This window comes from Balaenoptera musculus, chromosome 3, assembly GCF_009873245.2.
Source record: "Balaenoptera musculus isolate JJ_BM4_2016_0621 chromosome 3, mBalMus1.pri.v3, whole genome shotgun sequence".
Taxonomy (NCBI): domain Eukaryota; kingdom Metazoa; phylum Chordata; class Mammalia; order Artiodactyla; family Balaenopteridae; genus Balaenoptera; species Balaenoptera musculus.
Window position 1 is genome coordinate 56,724,782 of NC_045787.1, and position 16,923 is coordinate 56,741,704.

General features: G+C 43.2%; 1 protein-coding gene across 5 annotated transcripts in view; it reads left to right on the forward strand.

Annotated features, from left to right (window-relative positions):
• Positions 1-16,923, forward strand: part of ARHGEF28 (Rho guanine nucleotide exchange factor 28) — a 309,300-nt gene that overhangs the window by 175,814 nt on the left and 116,563 nt on the right. The window contains exon 1 of one of the 5 annotated variants that reach the window (XM_036846527.1): positions 961-1,234. The exons of the other annotated variants lie outside the window; for them this stretch is intronic. Coding sequence (XP_036702422.1) covers positions 1,150-1,234 — 85 coding nt within the window. The 5' untranslated portion in view covers positions 961-1,149. Of the gene's footprint in view, positions 1-960; positions 1,235-16,923 lie in introns of those variants that run through there. 5 annotated transcript variants of the gene reach the window in all.

The following is a 16,923-nucleotide window of genomic DNA, read 5'->3' on the forward strand; positions in this document are numbered from 1 at the left end:
AACAAAATACAATACTTCTGTGAAAAGAAATGCTTAAAAGAGACTCCCGTATGAGACTTGGGATATACTTTTTTTCTGCTGCAGACCTTGGCTGCTGTGCTTGAGCTTATTTGGGGCCCATGTATCTGTGTGCCTGCCGGTCGGGGTTTAGAGAAGTAAGTTTGAGCAGTGTCAACGATTTATGGGGAGGCAGTAATGGGCTTCTACTGAATGCTAATTACCGGCGAGTTGTTCAGGGAGACTGTGTAAGAACTGTTGGTTTGTGGTAAATTAGTCGCTAGCTCCATTGAGATGGACTGCAAGTTTAGATCAGAGCCCCGAAGGCGCCCAGCTCCTTGCGACTGATGGCCAAACTTGGTGACAATTTGAGAAAAAAACGCCCCAATTGTGCTAAACAGTAAAGTAGATGACTTTACATGAAGTTAATAAGTACAATTCTGGATAAAAGTTAAAGCTTCCAACCCCTTTTGGATTAAAAGGATGGGGTGACTGGATTGTTAAATGAATTATCAGAGTTGTTTTGGCTCTTAGATCTGAAAAGCTGCCAAACCTGCCAGTGGTATGAAAGAATAGATTGCTCTGGAAAAATCCCTGCCCTGAGTATGACGGCCTTTATTTGTCTGTGTACTGGAGCTTTCTGGCTGTCCACACACATAAACCTCAACCTTTATCTCATGCTGTACAGGGTGGCTTTTCTGAGAAATGATCCTCTAGCTCCCGACCAAAACAGGCGTCTGCATTGGGAGGGTTTTCTTGAGTCTCAGGCGGCTCTCTTTCAATTCGCAGTTACCTTTCTTCTTCATTTCCATTTCCATTTCCAGCAACGAGAAGAGAGTTAATGATTCATTTGCTCCCAGTGACCTTTTGAATAACTGGACTGCGGTGTACCAGTGCCACTCCGAGCTGCTGTGCTCGCCTTTTACTTTCCCAGTTTGGCTTGCATATTTATAGCCTCCTTCTTGGTCTACATGCCTGAACGCCTGAAGGAAGCAAAACATTTATTGCCTCTCCCTCCCCGGTGTTCGCAGCTTTCACCCAGCCCCATTCCTTCCTTTTACATCACACGGGAGACTCGCCTCCTGGCTGGGGATGTCCGAGTTCTTCCTGAGTCTCTGCTGTTGAATCTGTTGATTTCATCAAGACAAAAAGATGGATTCTGACTCGGACTCACCTTTTAACTACTCGTGGCCTTCCTTCCCCAAAATGAAGATTCGACGGAGGGCGTCCAAACAAGGTAGATCACGCGATCTTTTACTACCCCCAGAGCCAAGCCGGGCGTCTTCCTATTCTTACCTTTCTTTTCCTCGTTGCTTTGCGAGACTCTTTCTGATAAGTGCGTGTTTATACATGTCTTTATAAAACTCTTATAATATAAATACTTTACAGATAGACTTCTGAGGTCAAACCTACTCATCCTTCCTGTGTTCCTTTCACTTTAAATCTTCCTTTGTGCTGTATTGTGCATGCGCTATTTTTTTCCTTTAAAAAAAAAAAAGGGAGTTGAGTACAAGGTAAATGTTTTGGATTCATTTGCTCAGTTACCTTGACAATAAAGTGTCTTGTTGATTTAAATGTGTCTGGTCTTTGTGGGATGTGCAGAGAACTATGCGTGTGCTTAGTACCCGGTGTCCGCTGCATTTGTGTTTTAGTTTTCAAGTGTGTGCTAATTAAAAAAAAATTTTTTATATCTAAGAAAATTCTTTCTTTTCTACTCTACTTTCTTGATTTTGTAGATGCTCTAAGGAAGGGATTTTAAGAAAGTAATTTCAATAAGAAAGCCTATATTTCTCCAGGGGATGCAGTCACATATTAAAAAGTTTATTAACGGTAATTACCAAGTATGCAAAATGCTTTACTGCCAAAGGCAGAAGAGCTATTTATCTGCAGCGTGATAATAATGGAGTGGCTTCATGCTGCTTATTCCCCCTCACCTGCAACCCACTCTTGTGGTGCAGGTCTTGGAAACCAAGGGACAAGTTGGTGTTAGGCAACAGCGGAGGTGGCCTGAGTATCCGGTGCACCATCCCCAGCAGGTGGTGATTGTTGCCTTCTGAGGTTTATCAAAACTAGAAAGGTAGTGAGTAGCCCTTTCTTGTGTTGTAGAGGGACTTTATGTGGTTATGTTTTTAGTTCAAACAGAAACATTTTTGTGAGCTTATAAGCAGAAGAGGTGTTTCTGAAAGTGGGCCGCCTCTGTAGCTTTGTCCTGGGGGAGCAGAATTCTCTCGTGAGAACAGAATGACCAACCGTATCACCCTGTGCTTTACCTGGAGAAAAATGGAGGCTGGCGGTTGTCACCGTACCTGTTTCATTTCAAGGCTTTTTTTTCCTTCTAAAATAAAATGGAGGGGTGTGTGTGTGTGTGTGTGTGTGCGCGCGCGCGTGCATGTGTGTTTGCTCTTGGCCTGGGATCAAGGCTGATCCCAGGAATACAATGGGTTGACTCTCTAGGAATAGTAGAAAGCCTCAACCTGAACAAATCTCCCACGCTGTTCATTGCCATTCTTGAAATTCTATCACTGGGGACTTAAAACATTTGTACAACATTCTATTTTCCTTATATTCTATTTTAAAATGTAATTGCTTCTTCTTTGGGGGTAAAGGGCCATGATATAAATGCAGCTTACCATTAATTGTTTCGGGGGGAGGGGAGTATCTATAGGGCGCACAAACGTGTGCATGTGAAAGCAAGCTCAGGCTCAAATGGAAAATGGAGTAAAATGTTAACAATAGGTAAATCTGGGTAAAGAGGATGTATTGGTGTTCGTTGTGCTATTCTTATTCTTTCAACTTTTCTGGAAGTTTGAAATTGTTTCCAAATAATTTTTTTAAAACTTTTAAATGACTTCTGAGAGGGGAGATACACGAAGTCCTTAATTCCTTAGAGTGAATATTATTAGTTCTCTTACATGGAGAAATTCTTGAGGGCAGGTAGCAGTTCTGTAAGACTACTAAATCTTTGTGCTAATTCTCATCCAGTTAAATTTGGGGAATAATCTGCTTTATATAGTTTTGTATTTATATTGCCTGGCTGGCAGACTGGATGCCTATGTTGTAGGGAGACTTCGGTAGCCTAACAGCCTGGAGAGATGTGGGATTAATGATTAGGAGGCCAGTGGAGAACCTTGAGAGTCCACTGGAGTTGTAGGGAATGCGTTAATCACATTCTCCTTTGAAATCCAAAGCTGGAGCACAGCCAGCTCGAACTACAGCAGAAAGTCATAACATAGCCATGTATAAATTAAACTCAATTCAAGTGAAAGCAGGTACCTGGGATTTGAAAATGATTAACTATTTGCCTCTAATAAACAAAGGACAAGTGAAACTAAGATTGGTAGCAGAGAGCTGGGGATGGTCAGACTGTGTCCCATGCTTCCTTTGTCTGTTAAATGATGACGACCTAGGTGTGAAGGGTGGGTTTGGTCACACTGTAATGTCAGCTGGACGGAATCCCAGAACCATAGACATTACAGCCAAAAGGGCCTTAGAAATGGCCGGGCCCAACCACCTCATTTTATAGGTGAGTATGATGGGGCCCGAAGAAGTGAAGTGATGGGGAATCATTTGAGTGTTCAGCAAGCGTGTCCAGAGTGCCAGGTGCTTCCTAGAGGGTGGGACGAAGTAGTGAACCAGACGGATACTGTCCCTGCTTACAGGGATCTTAAGCATTTGGAATGGATCCTACCTCTCCCGGGATACAGATGTTCCACCTTCATATAGTAGAAGAAACACCAAGGAACCTGATTTTTTTCTGTTCCGTGGCTAGGTTGTGAAAAACTGTGGTCTCTTGTCCCTTATTCTGTCAGTCTTTAAAACTAAGGTGGCTTGAGTTTCTTCCTTAGTCTTTCCTTCCTTCTAATCATCACCGACATCATTCTCAGGATGTGGGTTCTGGTCTCCTGGGAAGTCGTGAAGGGGTGTTGAGGGCTTGGGATTTCTGGCTTATTAGCAAACCTTTCATATTTGGTCAGAATTATTTTTTATTCTCTCTTCTTTTTTGTGTCCTGATCCTCCTTATTAGTATTCTCTTTCTTTTAATATCCCCTCCTGCCTTATTATCACTGTTCTTTGATAGACACACGTACACATTACTGGTTTGTTTCGAGAGGTGAAAATTTAGAGGGTTCGGTAATAAGAGGAAAATTGGATTAGCAGAAACCTATCAATACTTATATATTAACTAAAAACCACATCTACTACTTTCTTATCCTCATGCCCTCAGAAGGAAAGAGAAAAGGATCTAACTTAGAAGCCACGCCTTTGGAAATGACTGGTGTCTAGAGGGGAATGTGATGTAAGCAGAGGGTGAAAGCAGTTAAAACCAAACTGCCCAAAATGTATTCCTGGGATCTCAGAGTTGCCCTTTGTCATATTGTGGGCAGCCCAGAACAGGCTGTACTGGAAACTGAGTGGTTAATGATTGGCGTGGGCCAGAATCCACGACTGTCCACTTCAAGGACTCCAGGAATGCCTGGATTTTTGTTTTGTTGATTTCAGTAGGAGAGTCAACGAAGAAATTTAATATTTATTAATGAAAAATTTTAAAATATAGGGATTGGGCTTCACCTAAGTTCCCCATAATTATTGTCTTTTAAATGCATTTTTAGTATGAATCATCAGGTCCCAGAAAGTGTTGAGCTCTTCTTCTCTTTGTGCCTTTCATCCACTTATGCCGTGTGTCTCATTCTCTCCTACTCCAGCTCATATCCATCATATGCCTCTCTAATGACACAAAGTGTGAAAGACTGCTTTTTTTTTTGCTGGTGCAAGAGACGATGCCTATTTGAAAACAACCTTGGAGAGCTTAGATAGGACCAAACTTTCTGTAGTCATAGTCAAAATAACTAGTATGTATGTACTACTTTATTAATCATAATAACCATTGTTTACTAAGCTGTGGTAGGTACTTTATACTTATAACATCTGATTCTCAAAATAACTCAAGATACTATCTCTGTTTTACAGTTGAGGAAACTGAGGCTTAAAGAGTTTTAAAGTTATATCCAAGTCCATACCAAGAAATACAGGGAACAGTAAGCATGGTAAAATAAGGTGAATGGCATTCATTCATTCTACGTACAAGGTGGTTTTCACATGTGTTATCTTATAAAAGACCTGTATGTCAGGTGTCATCTTCATTTATTAGTTTGGGGCTCTGAGGCTCAGAGAAATGAGTTGCCCAAGATCAGGGCCAATAAATGCAGAGCCAGACCCGCAACAGGACATAGTCCTTGACTTTAAAGGTTTTGTTCTTCCCAGTGTGTTTCACCACCTCTTAGTAGAGGTAAGGGATGGTGAATTCAATAGGTAGCTGTCTTATATTCAAAAGGTGCCACTGTATCTCACCATGGTAGCTTCTCCCTGTCCTGTGCATCTTGGACTAGGAATAGAGGTGGCAGTGGAAACTGGGGAAGTAAAATGTTAGTGCTGTTCTTATGTCTTGTTCTTATGTCTTATGTCTTGTTACATCCACACACATATGTATCTAGTACTGATACACATCGTTGGCTTGTGAGGGAAGAGATGAATGGATGACTGGAGCATGGGATAGTCGGGTGAGGAGCAGAAGAGGCAGGGTGAACTGAGAAAAGGATGGTATGGGAGAGCTTCCAGTGTATCCTGGAAGCTTCCCAGGTTTGTCCCAGACAGAGAAAGGTAAAGTCAGAGAGAGTGAGTGTGCTGGGAGTGGAGATAAGAATCATGAGACCACTGTCTTGGTCTATCTCATGAGCTCATTTAGTGTTTGGAGAGCAGGTACCCAATCTGAAAAATAATCCCTGACCCGGTACATATTAAAGGTATGATGACATCTCAGAAGGTTTAATGATAATTTTTAAAGTGACTTACTTTTGTCTCATGGACTTACTTTTGTCTCATGGACTTACTTGTTTTCTTCCTGTTTCCTGCCCTCCCTCCCTCCCGTCCTTTCTTTCAAGAAGTTTTATTGAATACATACACAGTTTCATGTGCATGTATGTATTCCATCTAGAAAGTCCCCAAAGGATGCCTGAATACCATAGGAGGAATAAGTCACTACAGAAATCCTTCTTAAGGAAGAGAAACATTTTCCTAAAGGTGACATAACCTACTAAGATTTCGTTGGCTCACAATGAAGATAGTGTTTAACCTCACGTGGAGCAGTTTCAATTTCAGAGTCTGCCAGGAGGCCTACCTTTGTCAGCCTGGGAGAGGAGGCCCATTACAAGCCTGTTGCCAAACCGCATAGCTACATATTTGAAACTGATTTTTTCCCTTTATTTTGAGTTAGTTCAAATTCTTAGGCAAGATGCATTTCTGCATTAATTCCTGTCAGTGGAAAGGAGGCACTATCCTAATTTATCACCCCATGTTCAAGAGATTCCTGCGTACCACTCCAGTTTTGGAGAAGGACCAATGGTTGTTTATTCAGATATATTAATTAAGGCAGAATGTGATAAGTCCAATAGGGGAGCTCAGGACAAATTACTGTCAAAGTTCAAGGTGAAGAGACCAGTTCATGTTGAGGGCATCATGAAAGGGATGTCATTTCAGTAGCCTGTGGTGAACTGGTGGGGTTTTAATAGACTGTCCTTCCAAGCAAATGGGCAGAGTCAGGCATACATAGAGTGTATCAAGGTGATGGACGATAGCCCGGGCTTGTGCGCTGTTGATTCATGGGGCATGGAAACGTAGAGAGGGGCCAAATGTTAACTTGGCCTGGAGAGCTGGTTCTGTCTGCCTCATATTCTCTTGCCCTTCACTGAACAGCACAGACATTCTTTAGTGGGCGGCCCCTCCACTGCTCTGGCCATGGGTCCAAATGTTGCTGCCACCTTCTCATATGACCTTGCCTTCCTGGATGCAGTGGGGTGGGCATCCCACCCAGGTGGCCCGATCACAACACTCCTCCTGCCTGGCCACAGCTGTAGTCCCAGGGTGGGCACATGATCTCAACTTGGTAAATCAGTGTGTTTCCTTGGTATTCTTCAAACTGGAATTTGGAGGGAGATGTCTTCCTTCTTGGGTAGCAGTGCTGGAAGGGTGGGAATGGAAGCCGTTAGCTGGGAGAAAGCAGTCTGTAGTAGGAGGAAATACTGTGCACATGTAAAGAGAAGCAGTCTTGTGGTAGGGTCCTGCTGGATTCCAGGCCCTCGTTCTAGTCCTTGGGGGCCTGTTGCTGCCAAGATGCCCCCCTCTCAAGGCTTGGATATCAAATTCCTTCAGTTTTGGAGTTGCCCTCACATGGCTTCAGTAAATCTTTCCCCTCCCCCTTTTACTTTTTGTTTAGCAAATTCAGGTGACTATTTCTCCCACTTCTAACTAGAAATCTCTAACTTACCCTTTAAGATACAGCTTGAGGATCCTTTTTCTGGAAGCCTCCCCTGAATTCCCTTGAGTTCATCGTTCTCTCCTTTGTGCCACTCTGGCTCATGTAGATTTTTATAACAGCCCTCACATTACTGTATCACAACTATTATTTAATGTCCCTCACCCCTAAGACACTGAATTCCTTGAAGGTGGAGCCTAGCTGACCTGTTTTCACATCTCCAATAGCTGGATCACAGAAAGCAGGCAGTAAATAGTGAAAGTGTATTATGCACAGTTTTACTACACTACACTCAGATGCTTTTTATTTTGCTTTTATTTCTTTATTTTGCTTTTATTTCTTTATTTTATCTATAATAGATCTGATCTTTCTTATGAAGTCCTACCCTCTAGACAGTGGGGACAGGAAAGGGTATATTTTAGTCTAACATAGAAAACTTGGTCCAATGCAATAATGAAAATAGTCATTTTTGGTAACTGCTCAGTCTCTTTAAGTAAAATATCTACTCTGAGATTTCTTCCTCCTCCTCTTCCTCCTTTCTTGCTAGGCTGGTATTGAATGTGATTTCCTGGTGAGGGTGGAGGGTAAGTTGGTGGTGGGGAGGAGGAGGAGGCCCCAGGGTCCTCCTGGTCTCTGCTGCAGATCTGCTGACCTGAGCTCTTCCCTGAGGCACCATTGTTTTTTTTTTTGTTTTTGTTTTTGTTTTTTTATAATGATAATTTTTTTTTTAAGTTTTTTTTTTTTAATATTTTATTTATTTATTTATGGCTGTGTTGGGTCCTCGTTTCTGTGTGAGGGCCCTCCCCAGTTGCGGCAAGTGGGGGCCACTCTTCATCGCGGTGCGCGGGCCCCTCACCATCGTGGCCTCTCTTGCTGCGGAGCACAGGCTCCAGACGCGCAGGCTCAGCAGTTGTGGCTCACGGGCCTAGCTGCTCCGCGGCATGTGGGATCCCCCCAGACCAGGGCCCGAACCCGTGTCCCCTGCATTGGCAGGCAGACTCCCAACCACTGCGCCACGAGGGAAGCCCGGCACCATTGTTTTGAGTGTTCTGGCATCTGTGACCACAGTCCTGCAGCTGGATCCTCTCCCTGGTGTTGGTCGGGACCCAGGACTCTCCTTCACTGAGTTGGCCTCACGTTGGCTCTTACACTACAGAGACCTTGGAATCTCTGCCTCTGGCTGCTGGCTCACACGCTTCCCTAAAAACATCTGGTACGGGGGTCTTTCCTCTGCAGCATGGTGGGCCCGTGGTCGGCCATGAGTACTCATCTCAGTCACTTCCTGTTCTTCTCAGAGGCCTGTGGGATCTTGAGGCTCCATTCTCACCTCTCAGGCAACTGGGAGCAGCCCAGGAATGCTGGCCCTGGCCCTGCTGCTTGCCCTTGCTCTCTCACCGAGGGTGCTTGGTGCTGGTTGTCCTCGTGATGGGGTGGGGCAGCCTGCAAGGTGACCTCCGTCAGAGCCCCGGATGGAAGGGAGAAAAGCCAGGCCATCCCCAGAGTAGCCCCCGACCTATCTCACACTGTTCCCTGCGGGCAGAGAAACCACTGGTCTTGTGCCTTTGGTCTCCGTTGCCCCTGCCAATGGAAAGCCCTGGTTATGAATTGTAACAAATCTCCTATCCAGCTCCCATTCATGCTAACCTGCCCAAAGTTGCTCAGGCTAATGAAACAGGATTCAGGAACCAAGCAGAATTTCCCAACCAGGAGAAAGCCAGAACAACTTGCAGGTGTGCTAGGCAGTGCTTGGCTTCCACTATTTATGTGTTCACTAATTCAAAATGTCCTTTCACCCAAAATAAGTGAAAGGTATTTGAAAGTTGCTAAGAGAGTAGATTTTAAAAGTTCTCATCACAAGAACAAAAAATTTTGTAACTATATGTGGTGATGGCTGTTAACCAGACTTACTGTGATCACTTTGCAGCATATACAAGTATTGAATCATTACGTCGTACACCTGAAACTAATGTTATGTGTCAATTATACCTCAAAAAAAAGGAAAAAGAAAGCATTTACATTTCAGTGGAGAAGTCTCTATTTTGCTAGTGTAGTTCCTTGTCTACAGTAGAACTCAGTTACTTTGGGGGATATTAAGGGGGGCAAAAACACATGGCTCTAGGGCTAGGTGCAGGAGAATTGGAGCTCCTGGTGACTTTTGAAGTGGGCACAATCATATTTATGTGCCTGTGTCTTTCCATAAGGCTATGCAGGATTCGAATTACTCATAGGGTTTCTTGTGATGATAGCATACAGGAGCATCTGCCTCATCAGTTTGCCCGTATTTTTTGTCTACAGTCACCTGAAGTGGTCTTGTCCACGTTCTGCCACTTTCTTTGAAGTCTTTCACTTCTGTCCTGGTGTTTGTACAACGTGTTAGTTTCTTTCCCCTCAGCTTACCCGTTTTTGCTTTCTGTAGACGAATTGGCTGCAGGCTTTGGAGAACTGCATCAAGAAGGAAAGGAATTGCTGATTAAATCGAATCACGCCATAGTCTACATACACACCACACATGACTGAACATCTCCTTGATAGCTTGGGGGAAGCAAGGGCAGAAGAAAGTTTACATATTTGAGTCCTCCTTTTTCAAACATAAACATATGTCCTCTTGAAGGCTACTTTGTGCTACTATAATTAGGAATGAGGACCTGGAAAGGGTTGGGAGAAAATTGTAGCTCTTCTCTGAGCCTGTATTTTCTTTCCCTCTCTTCCTTCTCTTTGCCCACCTCCCTTGGTGCCTCCAGTATATTATGAGGGAAAAGGCTTGTTTTCTTCTTCAATATTTTTGATAATTAGGTCTCTCAAAACAGCAGAAAGGACTTCTTTTAGGATCTGATTTTGGAGTGCCAAGTTGTAACTTCTTGTTTCGAAGGAGTTTTAAACTGCGGATCTGAGGAAGAGAACTGGAGAAACAGTGCTCACACCCAGCACTTCTGGAATCCGTTCACTTGGGCCTCAGCTGTTACTGTTGTGAACAGGACTGGTTGAGAGGCCTGATCTCATCCCAGGGCTTACTTTCCTTTTTTTACAGGATCCTAGGAGGGTGAGTTGAGTTCTGAGGGTGAATTGGACATTTGGATCCATGTTCGAGCCACTGTAGTTTGGTAGACAAAGGTTCCCTGGGTTCTCCCAGACGCATCTTGGTGTGAACTAAAGTCTTCTGAGTAACGTTAGCTTACACATGACCCACAGGAAATTCCTGAGCTGAGGCTAATCTTGGAATTTGGATGGATCCCCTTTGTAACTTAAAGTCCAACTTGGAAGAGTAAGGCCAAGAGATGTTCCAGGCCAAGACTAATATCAGGAAAATCCTAAGAGGATCGTACAGGAAGAATAGGCGAGAAGAGAAATGACAGTGTACCCTGACAATGTTCATTTTCATTTGTGAGGGCAGGTTTGTTCTTTCCTCTAGAGCACACTCGGACCATGGGGAGAAAGGACCATCTGTACATTTCAGAATTTGGCAAAGTGCTCTTTGAATTTGGGAAATTGGGAGGTAGTGAGCTGCAACGAGAAAGGATGTCTCTGTCAGCACCGTGTTTGCATTCTGCTTCTATCAGTTAATAACGTCTGAAGGTGATCACCCTTCTTGGACCAGAACTTTCTTATCTACAAAATGAACATAATAATACCTCCTGTGGTTATGGAGAGTGAGGTTAGCAGATGGGCAAAAACAATACTAGGTACTCTTGGGTAAAACATTTCCAGATAATATGTTTACATGTGTATTATCTGATACGGTTATTTACTGATAACCTATTTTGCATGAGACCCTACAGCCGTTCTTTGACAATAGGAGGCAAGTTTTTAAACCATGACTTGTTTTTGTTCCCTTATTTTAGTTGTTAAAATGGTTATTAGAAATGTAGAAATTACAGACAGTAAAGTGTTGAAAGTAAAAACCACTTGTGCTCCGTCACCTAGAGATAGCAGTTAACATCTTAGTGTATCTTCCCAGTTTTTTCCTGGTTATCTTGCATATTGTTGTGTGGGTAAACCAGATGAAGTCATGTATTTTCTGTTGCATGCATGTTTTCTCAGCAAGGCTCACATTGTCATATTCTGGCAGTAGATCTCCAGGGGCAGATAGCAGAGGCCCAGGAAGTGAACGAAGACACTGAGGCACAAGTCACACTGTTACCGATTAATGAAACTTCCTAATGGGAAAATACCAGGCATTGCTCAAATACCATTTTCTTTGGCTCAAAATAGGATACTTAGTAACTCCTATTATTAAATAAAATACTTTGAACTACCTAGCAGAGTACCTGCCTATCTAGAGCTGCCATTTACTAGTAGTGTGACCTTGGGAAGTTAATTAAATAGCACCAGAGTTTCCTAATCTGCAAAATGGAAATAACAAATAGTACAGCTTTTACTGGGTTGTTTTGGGAATCAAACGAGTTAATATATAAAAATCATACAGTGCCTGGCTCATAGGAAGTGCTATGTTTGTGATAGCTATAATAGTAATATTAACCGGTATAAGTACCCAGTATGGTACAGGTGTCCAATAGATGCTTACTCTTCAAGTACCTAATAGTTTGCTTCTACTCTTTCCCTTTTAATGTTTTTTCTCCTGATCATCTTCTTCCAGTACCTTTGCTTTGCAAATCGGCCTGATCATCCCATTATTCCTTTAAAAGTAACCTACCTGCTATTTTATAAAGAGATTAAGAAGTAATATTCCTGGGCTACTGCTACAGAGGGTGTGTCGGATGGTGTCACACAGGAAGTGCTTAGCATCTGGGTGGTGGTTTGCCCCACGGGAGAATCTGTTTTCAGCTCAGACACCAACCAGGAAAGTTACTTGTTCTACCAGCAGGGGCAAAATGAAACTCTCATCACTGAAATGTGGTAGACAACACAGGACAAAACACAGAGGTAACAGGCAAGAAGAGCCCAGAGAAGGACAGCCTCGTGATTATTTAGAGTCTTGGCAGGGGACCTCCTGGGGGATCGTCCATTATGACTGTAATTTGAGGATGTCAGAGGCGGAGGCTGAGGGCCAGGTAGCATAGTGACTGGTAGTCAGTAGACACTCAGTAAATGTTGAAAAAGAATGAATGAGTAAATGGATGAATGAATGAGATAAATAAGAAAGTAACACTCCCATCACAGCCTGAAGTAGCACAAGCTGGGCAACAAGAAACCCTTCAGAATTGGAGGAAAGTTTACTAGGCCAGAAGAGGATGGTTTCTTTTTTTTTTTTTTTTTTTGTTAATTACTTAATTACTTAATTAATTTATTTATGGCTGTGTTGGGTCTTCGTTTCTGTGCGAGGGCTTTCTCTAGTTGCGGCAAGTGGGGGCCACTCTTCATCGCGGTGCGCGGGCCTCTCACTATCGCAGCCTCTCTTGTTGCGGAGCACAGGCTCCAGACGCGCAGGCTCAGCAATTGTGGCTCACGGGCCTAGTCGCTCCGTGGCATGTGGGATCCTCCCAGACCAGGGCTCGAACCCGTGTCCCCTGCATTGGCAGGCAGATTCTCAACCACTGCGCCACCAGGGAAGCCCAGGATGGTTTCTTAGTTGTACCTGGTACAAAGTTTGTGTTCTTTTCTTAATGAGAAAGTATTCACTCCTTCGGAGAATATTTATTGAGTATCTACTATGTACCTGACCTGGTTCTAGGCACTGGGGGAGTGAACAAAACATTCAAAGTTGCTCTTCTCCTGGAGGTTACATTCTAGGAGAAGGAATCAGACAATACACAATGAATGCATAATATGCTAGGTGATGTTATATGGTGTAGGAGAAAATAAGACAGGGCTTAGGGGATTGCTATTTGATAGATATATATAATGGTCAGGGAGAGCCTCTTTGATAACATTTGAGTAGAGAGCTGAAGAAAGTAAGGGAGGGAGCAAGGCATCTGAGCATCCAGGAGAAAAGCAGTCCCAGTAGAACAGCAGGTGTAAATGGCCTGAGGCACAGAACAGCAAGGCCAACTTGGAAAGAGGAGAATAGGCAGCAGACTTCAGAGAGGTTGGTTGAAGGTGGAGGAGGGACAGGTTATGTAATTGAGATATTTTGGTTATAATAAGAAATAATATTTGTAATAAGAACCTGCTGGGTAAAAAAATAATAATAATAATATTTGGTCTTCATCCTTAGAATGTCCCAAGTGCTAAAAGTGATACAGGTGCTTTTGTTATGTTAATGAGGTGACTTTCGACCAAAGGAAGGGGGCTGAAGATTGAGTTCAATCACCAATGGCCAAGATTTAATCAATTATGCCTATTTAATGAAGCCTCCACAAAACCCCAAATGGACTGGGTTTGGGGAGCTTCCAGTTGGTGAACACGTGGAGGTGCTGTGTGACTGGCCTGCTAGGAGAGGGCATAGAAGCGCATCGATCTTTCCCAATACCTTGCCCTATATACTTCTTCCATCTGACTGTTTCTGAGTTAGATCCTTTTATAATAAACTGGTGATCTGATAAATAAAATGTTTATTTGAGGTCTCTGAGTCAGTCTAGCAAATTAATCAAAGCCGGGGAAGAAGTCGTGGGAACCTCGGATTTTCAGCCAGTTGATCAGAGGTACTGGTGACAACCTGGACTTGTGACTGGCGTCTGAAGTCCAAGGAGGGGCTTGTGGTAACCTCCAATCTGCAGCCAGTCAGAAGCGCAGGTAACAACCTAAACTTGGAATTGACGTCTGAAGTTTGTAGGGGGCGGTGGGCAGCTTGTAGGATCGAACCCTTAACCTGTGGAATCTGATGCTGTCTCCGGGTAGGTAGTGTCAGAGTTGAGTTGAGCTGTAGGACGCTCAGCTGGTGTCCAAGGATTGCTTGAATGTGTGGGAAACTCCCCCCAACATTGGAATGGGGGTCCAGGCAAGCTCAGTTAGGCTCTGTAGGTTGTGCTGAAGTTTGGCTTTGACTCAGGGTGAGGTGGGAAGCCACTGGAGTATTGTGGAGAGGATGGCATGATTTGATATCCTCTGTGAAAGGAGTGTATTGCCTACGCTGTGGAGACTAGGACAGAGGAGCAAGGTGACCGGTGAGGAGACAGTACCTTGTAATAGTCTTGGCAAGAAGATGGTGGTGGTGTGCCCTGGGTGGCAGTGGAGGTGATGAGGAAAAGTCAGGTTCTGCATCTATTCGGTTGTGAGAGAGAACAGTCAAGGCAACTCCAAGAGCTGCTATTTATTGAGAGGAGCCAGTGTAGGAGGGGAAATGGAGAGTTGTGTTTTACACCTGTTGTGCTTGACCTGGCTGCGGCACAGCTCAGTGGAGATACCAAGGAGACAGTTGTATTCAGGGGAGAGGGCTAGGCTGGAGGTGAAAATTTGGGAGTCATCATTATATTATGGTACGTGATGCCGTGTTGTCAGGTGACCCGGGGAATGAGTGCAGAGAGAAAGAAAAGACGTTTGAGGATTAACCCTGGAGCACTGCAACTTGCCAAATCTAGAAGTCTGGGAAGACTGAGAAGGAAAGGCAGGAAGAGAGAGAGAGACAAAGGGGCAAAAGGGCGATCATCTGTATCAAAGGCTGCTGTAGGTCACACAAGGTGTGAGGCCTGAGAACTGCCCACCAGATTCTGTAATAGGAAGGGCAGTGGTGACCGTGACGGGCGTGGGTTCAGTGCAGTGCTGGGAATTGAACTCTAAAGTCAGCCTTACCTGTTTTTGTGGTGGTTAGTCATTCTAGGTTTAAAACAAAACTGAATGAATGAAAGAGAGAAAGAGACAAATGTACACACAAGAGAGATCTGAACTGAGAGGCCCTTTCCTGCCTTTTCACAGCGAGAGCTTGGCACCCAGAGTGGGCCAAACCAGGTCAGCAGCAGGTTTGCCGAAGGCTGCCTTAGCCGGGTTTGTTTATGTCTGGGTGTGGGTCTCTTACATAACCAGGCAAGTAGGCCACGTTTTCCCTTAGCTACTAGGCCCTTAGCTTCTTGAGGGAGAGTTGGATTTCATTAGAAATCGGGTTGCAGAGGCCGTAGGCTGGTCGCTGCTATTAACTGTTTCCTGCCAGAGTTGGGATAGGTGTAAATGTCAGAGGACAGGGAGGCATCTGCCTTTTCGTCTCCTCCTTACTAGTACTAATTCTCCTCCCTTCTCTGGGTGAAATGTGTTTACTTTCAGTTGTCTCTCTTGTGTCACCTAACTAGAGCATCTAGTATAGCAAGGAAATGCTGATGAAAATTTCTCCTTCAAGGGAGTCCTTGTAGAGTTCCATATATCACATTACAGAGCAGTGAGAATAATGGGAGGGGACAGAGCTGGGGAATCCCCTCGGAGTTACTGTTTATCCTCTAAGCATTCTGCAGGGAGAACCTGGCCAGAGTCCACTTCATCATGTTAGAACATCGTAGTTTCTGAAATATTCCCTTTGTTCTTGAGAAATGCTGTCTCTGATTGTCTGACTTTATGCTATGTTCGTCCCACTCTTATAATCTCTCCCATTTCGTAAGATCTCATCCTTACATCCTTGGAGGTAAATTTTATGGGCAGGTTGGCTTTGTTTTTTGGTTACTTTGTTCAGGATGGACTTTTCAAAGTTTCTTAACATTAGCTGAGTCTGAAATAAGAGTTAAAACACTTTAAAAGCTCTTCGTGTAGTAAATGGAATGTTTTGTGCATTCCAGTTGCCTTGGGTTAGTTTTAAATGTGTAAAGTTATAACCAAAGTTGAAATCTTTTTTTTTTTTAAGACGCAAAACTACATGAAAGTATCAAAACTATACAACCTCATTTACTTGTATAATAATAGCAAGAATTTACATAGTGCTTACTTTGTGTCAGATTAAAATCCTTCTTTGTGTCAGATTGTGTTCTAATCACTTAAAATGTTAAACCGTTTAATCCATACAACAATTCTGTGAGAGAGATGTATTATCATTCCTATTTTATAGATCAGGTAATGGAGGTACAGAGAGGTTAAGTAACTTACCCAAAGTCACCCAAGCCAATAGATGGTGGAATAGGGCTTTGACTCCAAGCATTCCAGGACCCTTGCTCTCAATTACTGCAATACAGTGCTCTTCACTAATTTAAAATTGGCAGCTACTGGATGGGAGTTGAGTTTTAGTTACTTTTTTACCATCTCTGAAATATGGGTTTACCAAATATTAAAAATTCATACTATCAACAAAACTGTAAGATTAGCTTTTTGCTAAGACAAACTATTTACAAAACAGCATTCGTTTAAGACAAAGAGCTGATTTTTTAATTGCAAATTATTTCTATATGATCATTGACGAAATACCTGAAGGACATTTTTTCTGGGGGGGGGGGCAATACTTTTTCACTTCATTTGCTACTAAAATGGTTACATATGGAAGTAATGAAATCATATATCTTGAAAATCTTGAAAAGATCAGTTTTATTTTTTTTAATGAAACCATTGTGCTTTTTCTTTGGGCTGAAGCACAGTGGAGCGTTAACCACTTTAATTTACGTAGCTGATGTTTATTTGAAGGTACTTTTTAAAACTTATTTTCTTTCCACAATAAATCTTATTCTGCTGGTTTGAAGCCCGTTATTTGCAGTGACTAGTGTTGAAGTTAATAAAGGAGTGGAAGTCTAGTAAGTCTGTGTCATCTTTTGGTTGCTAGTCTGTGTTCACTTTTAGATCCTATTATTTTTCGGTACCTTTTGGCAAGTGGAAGC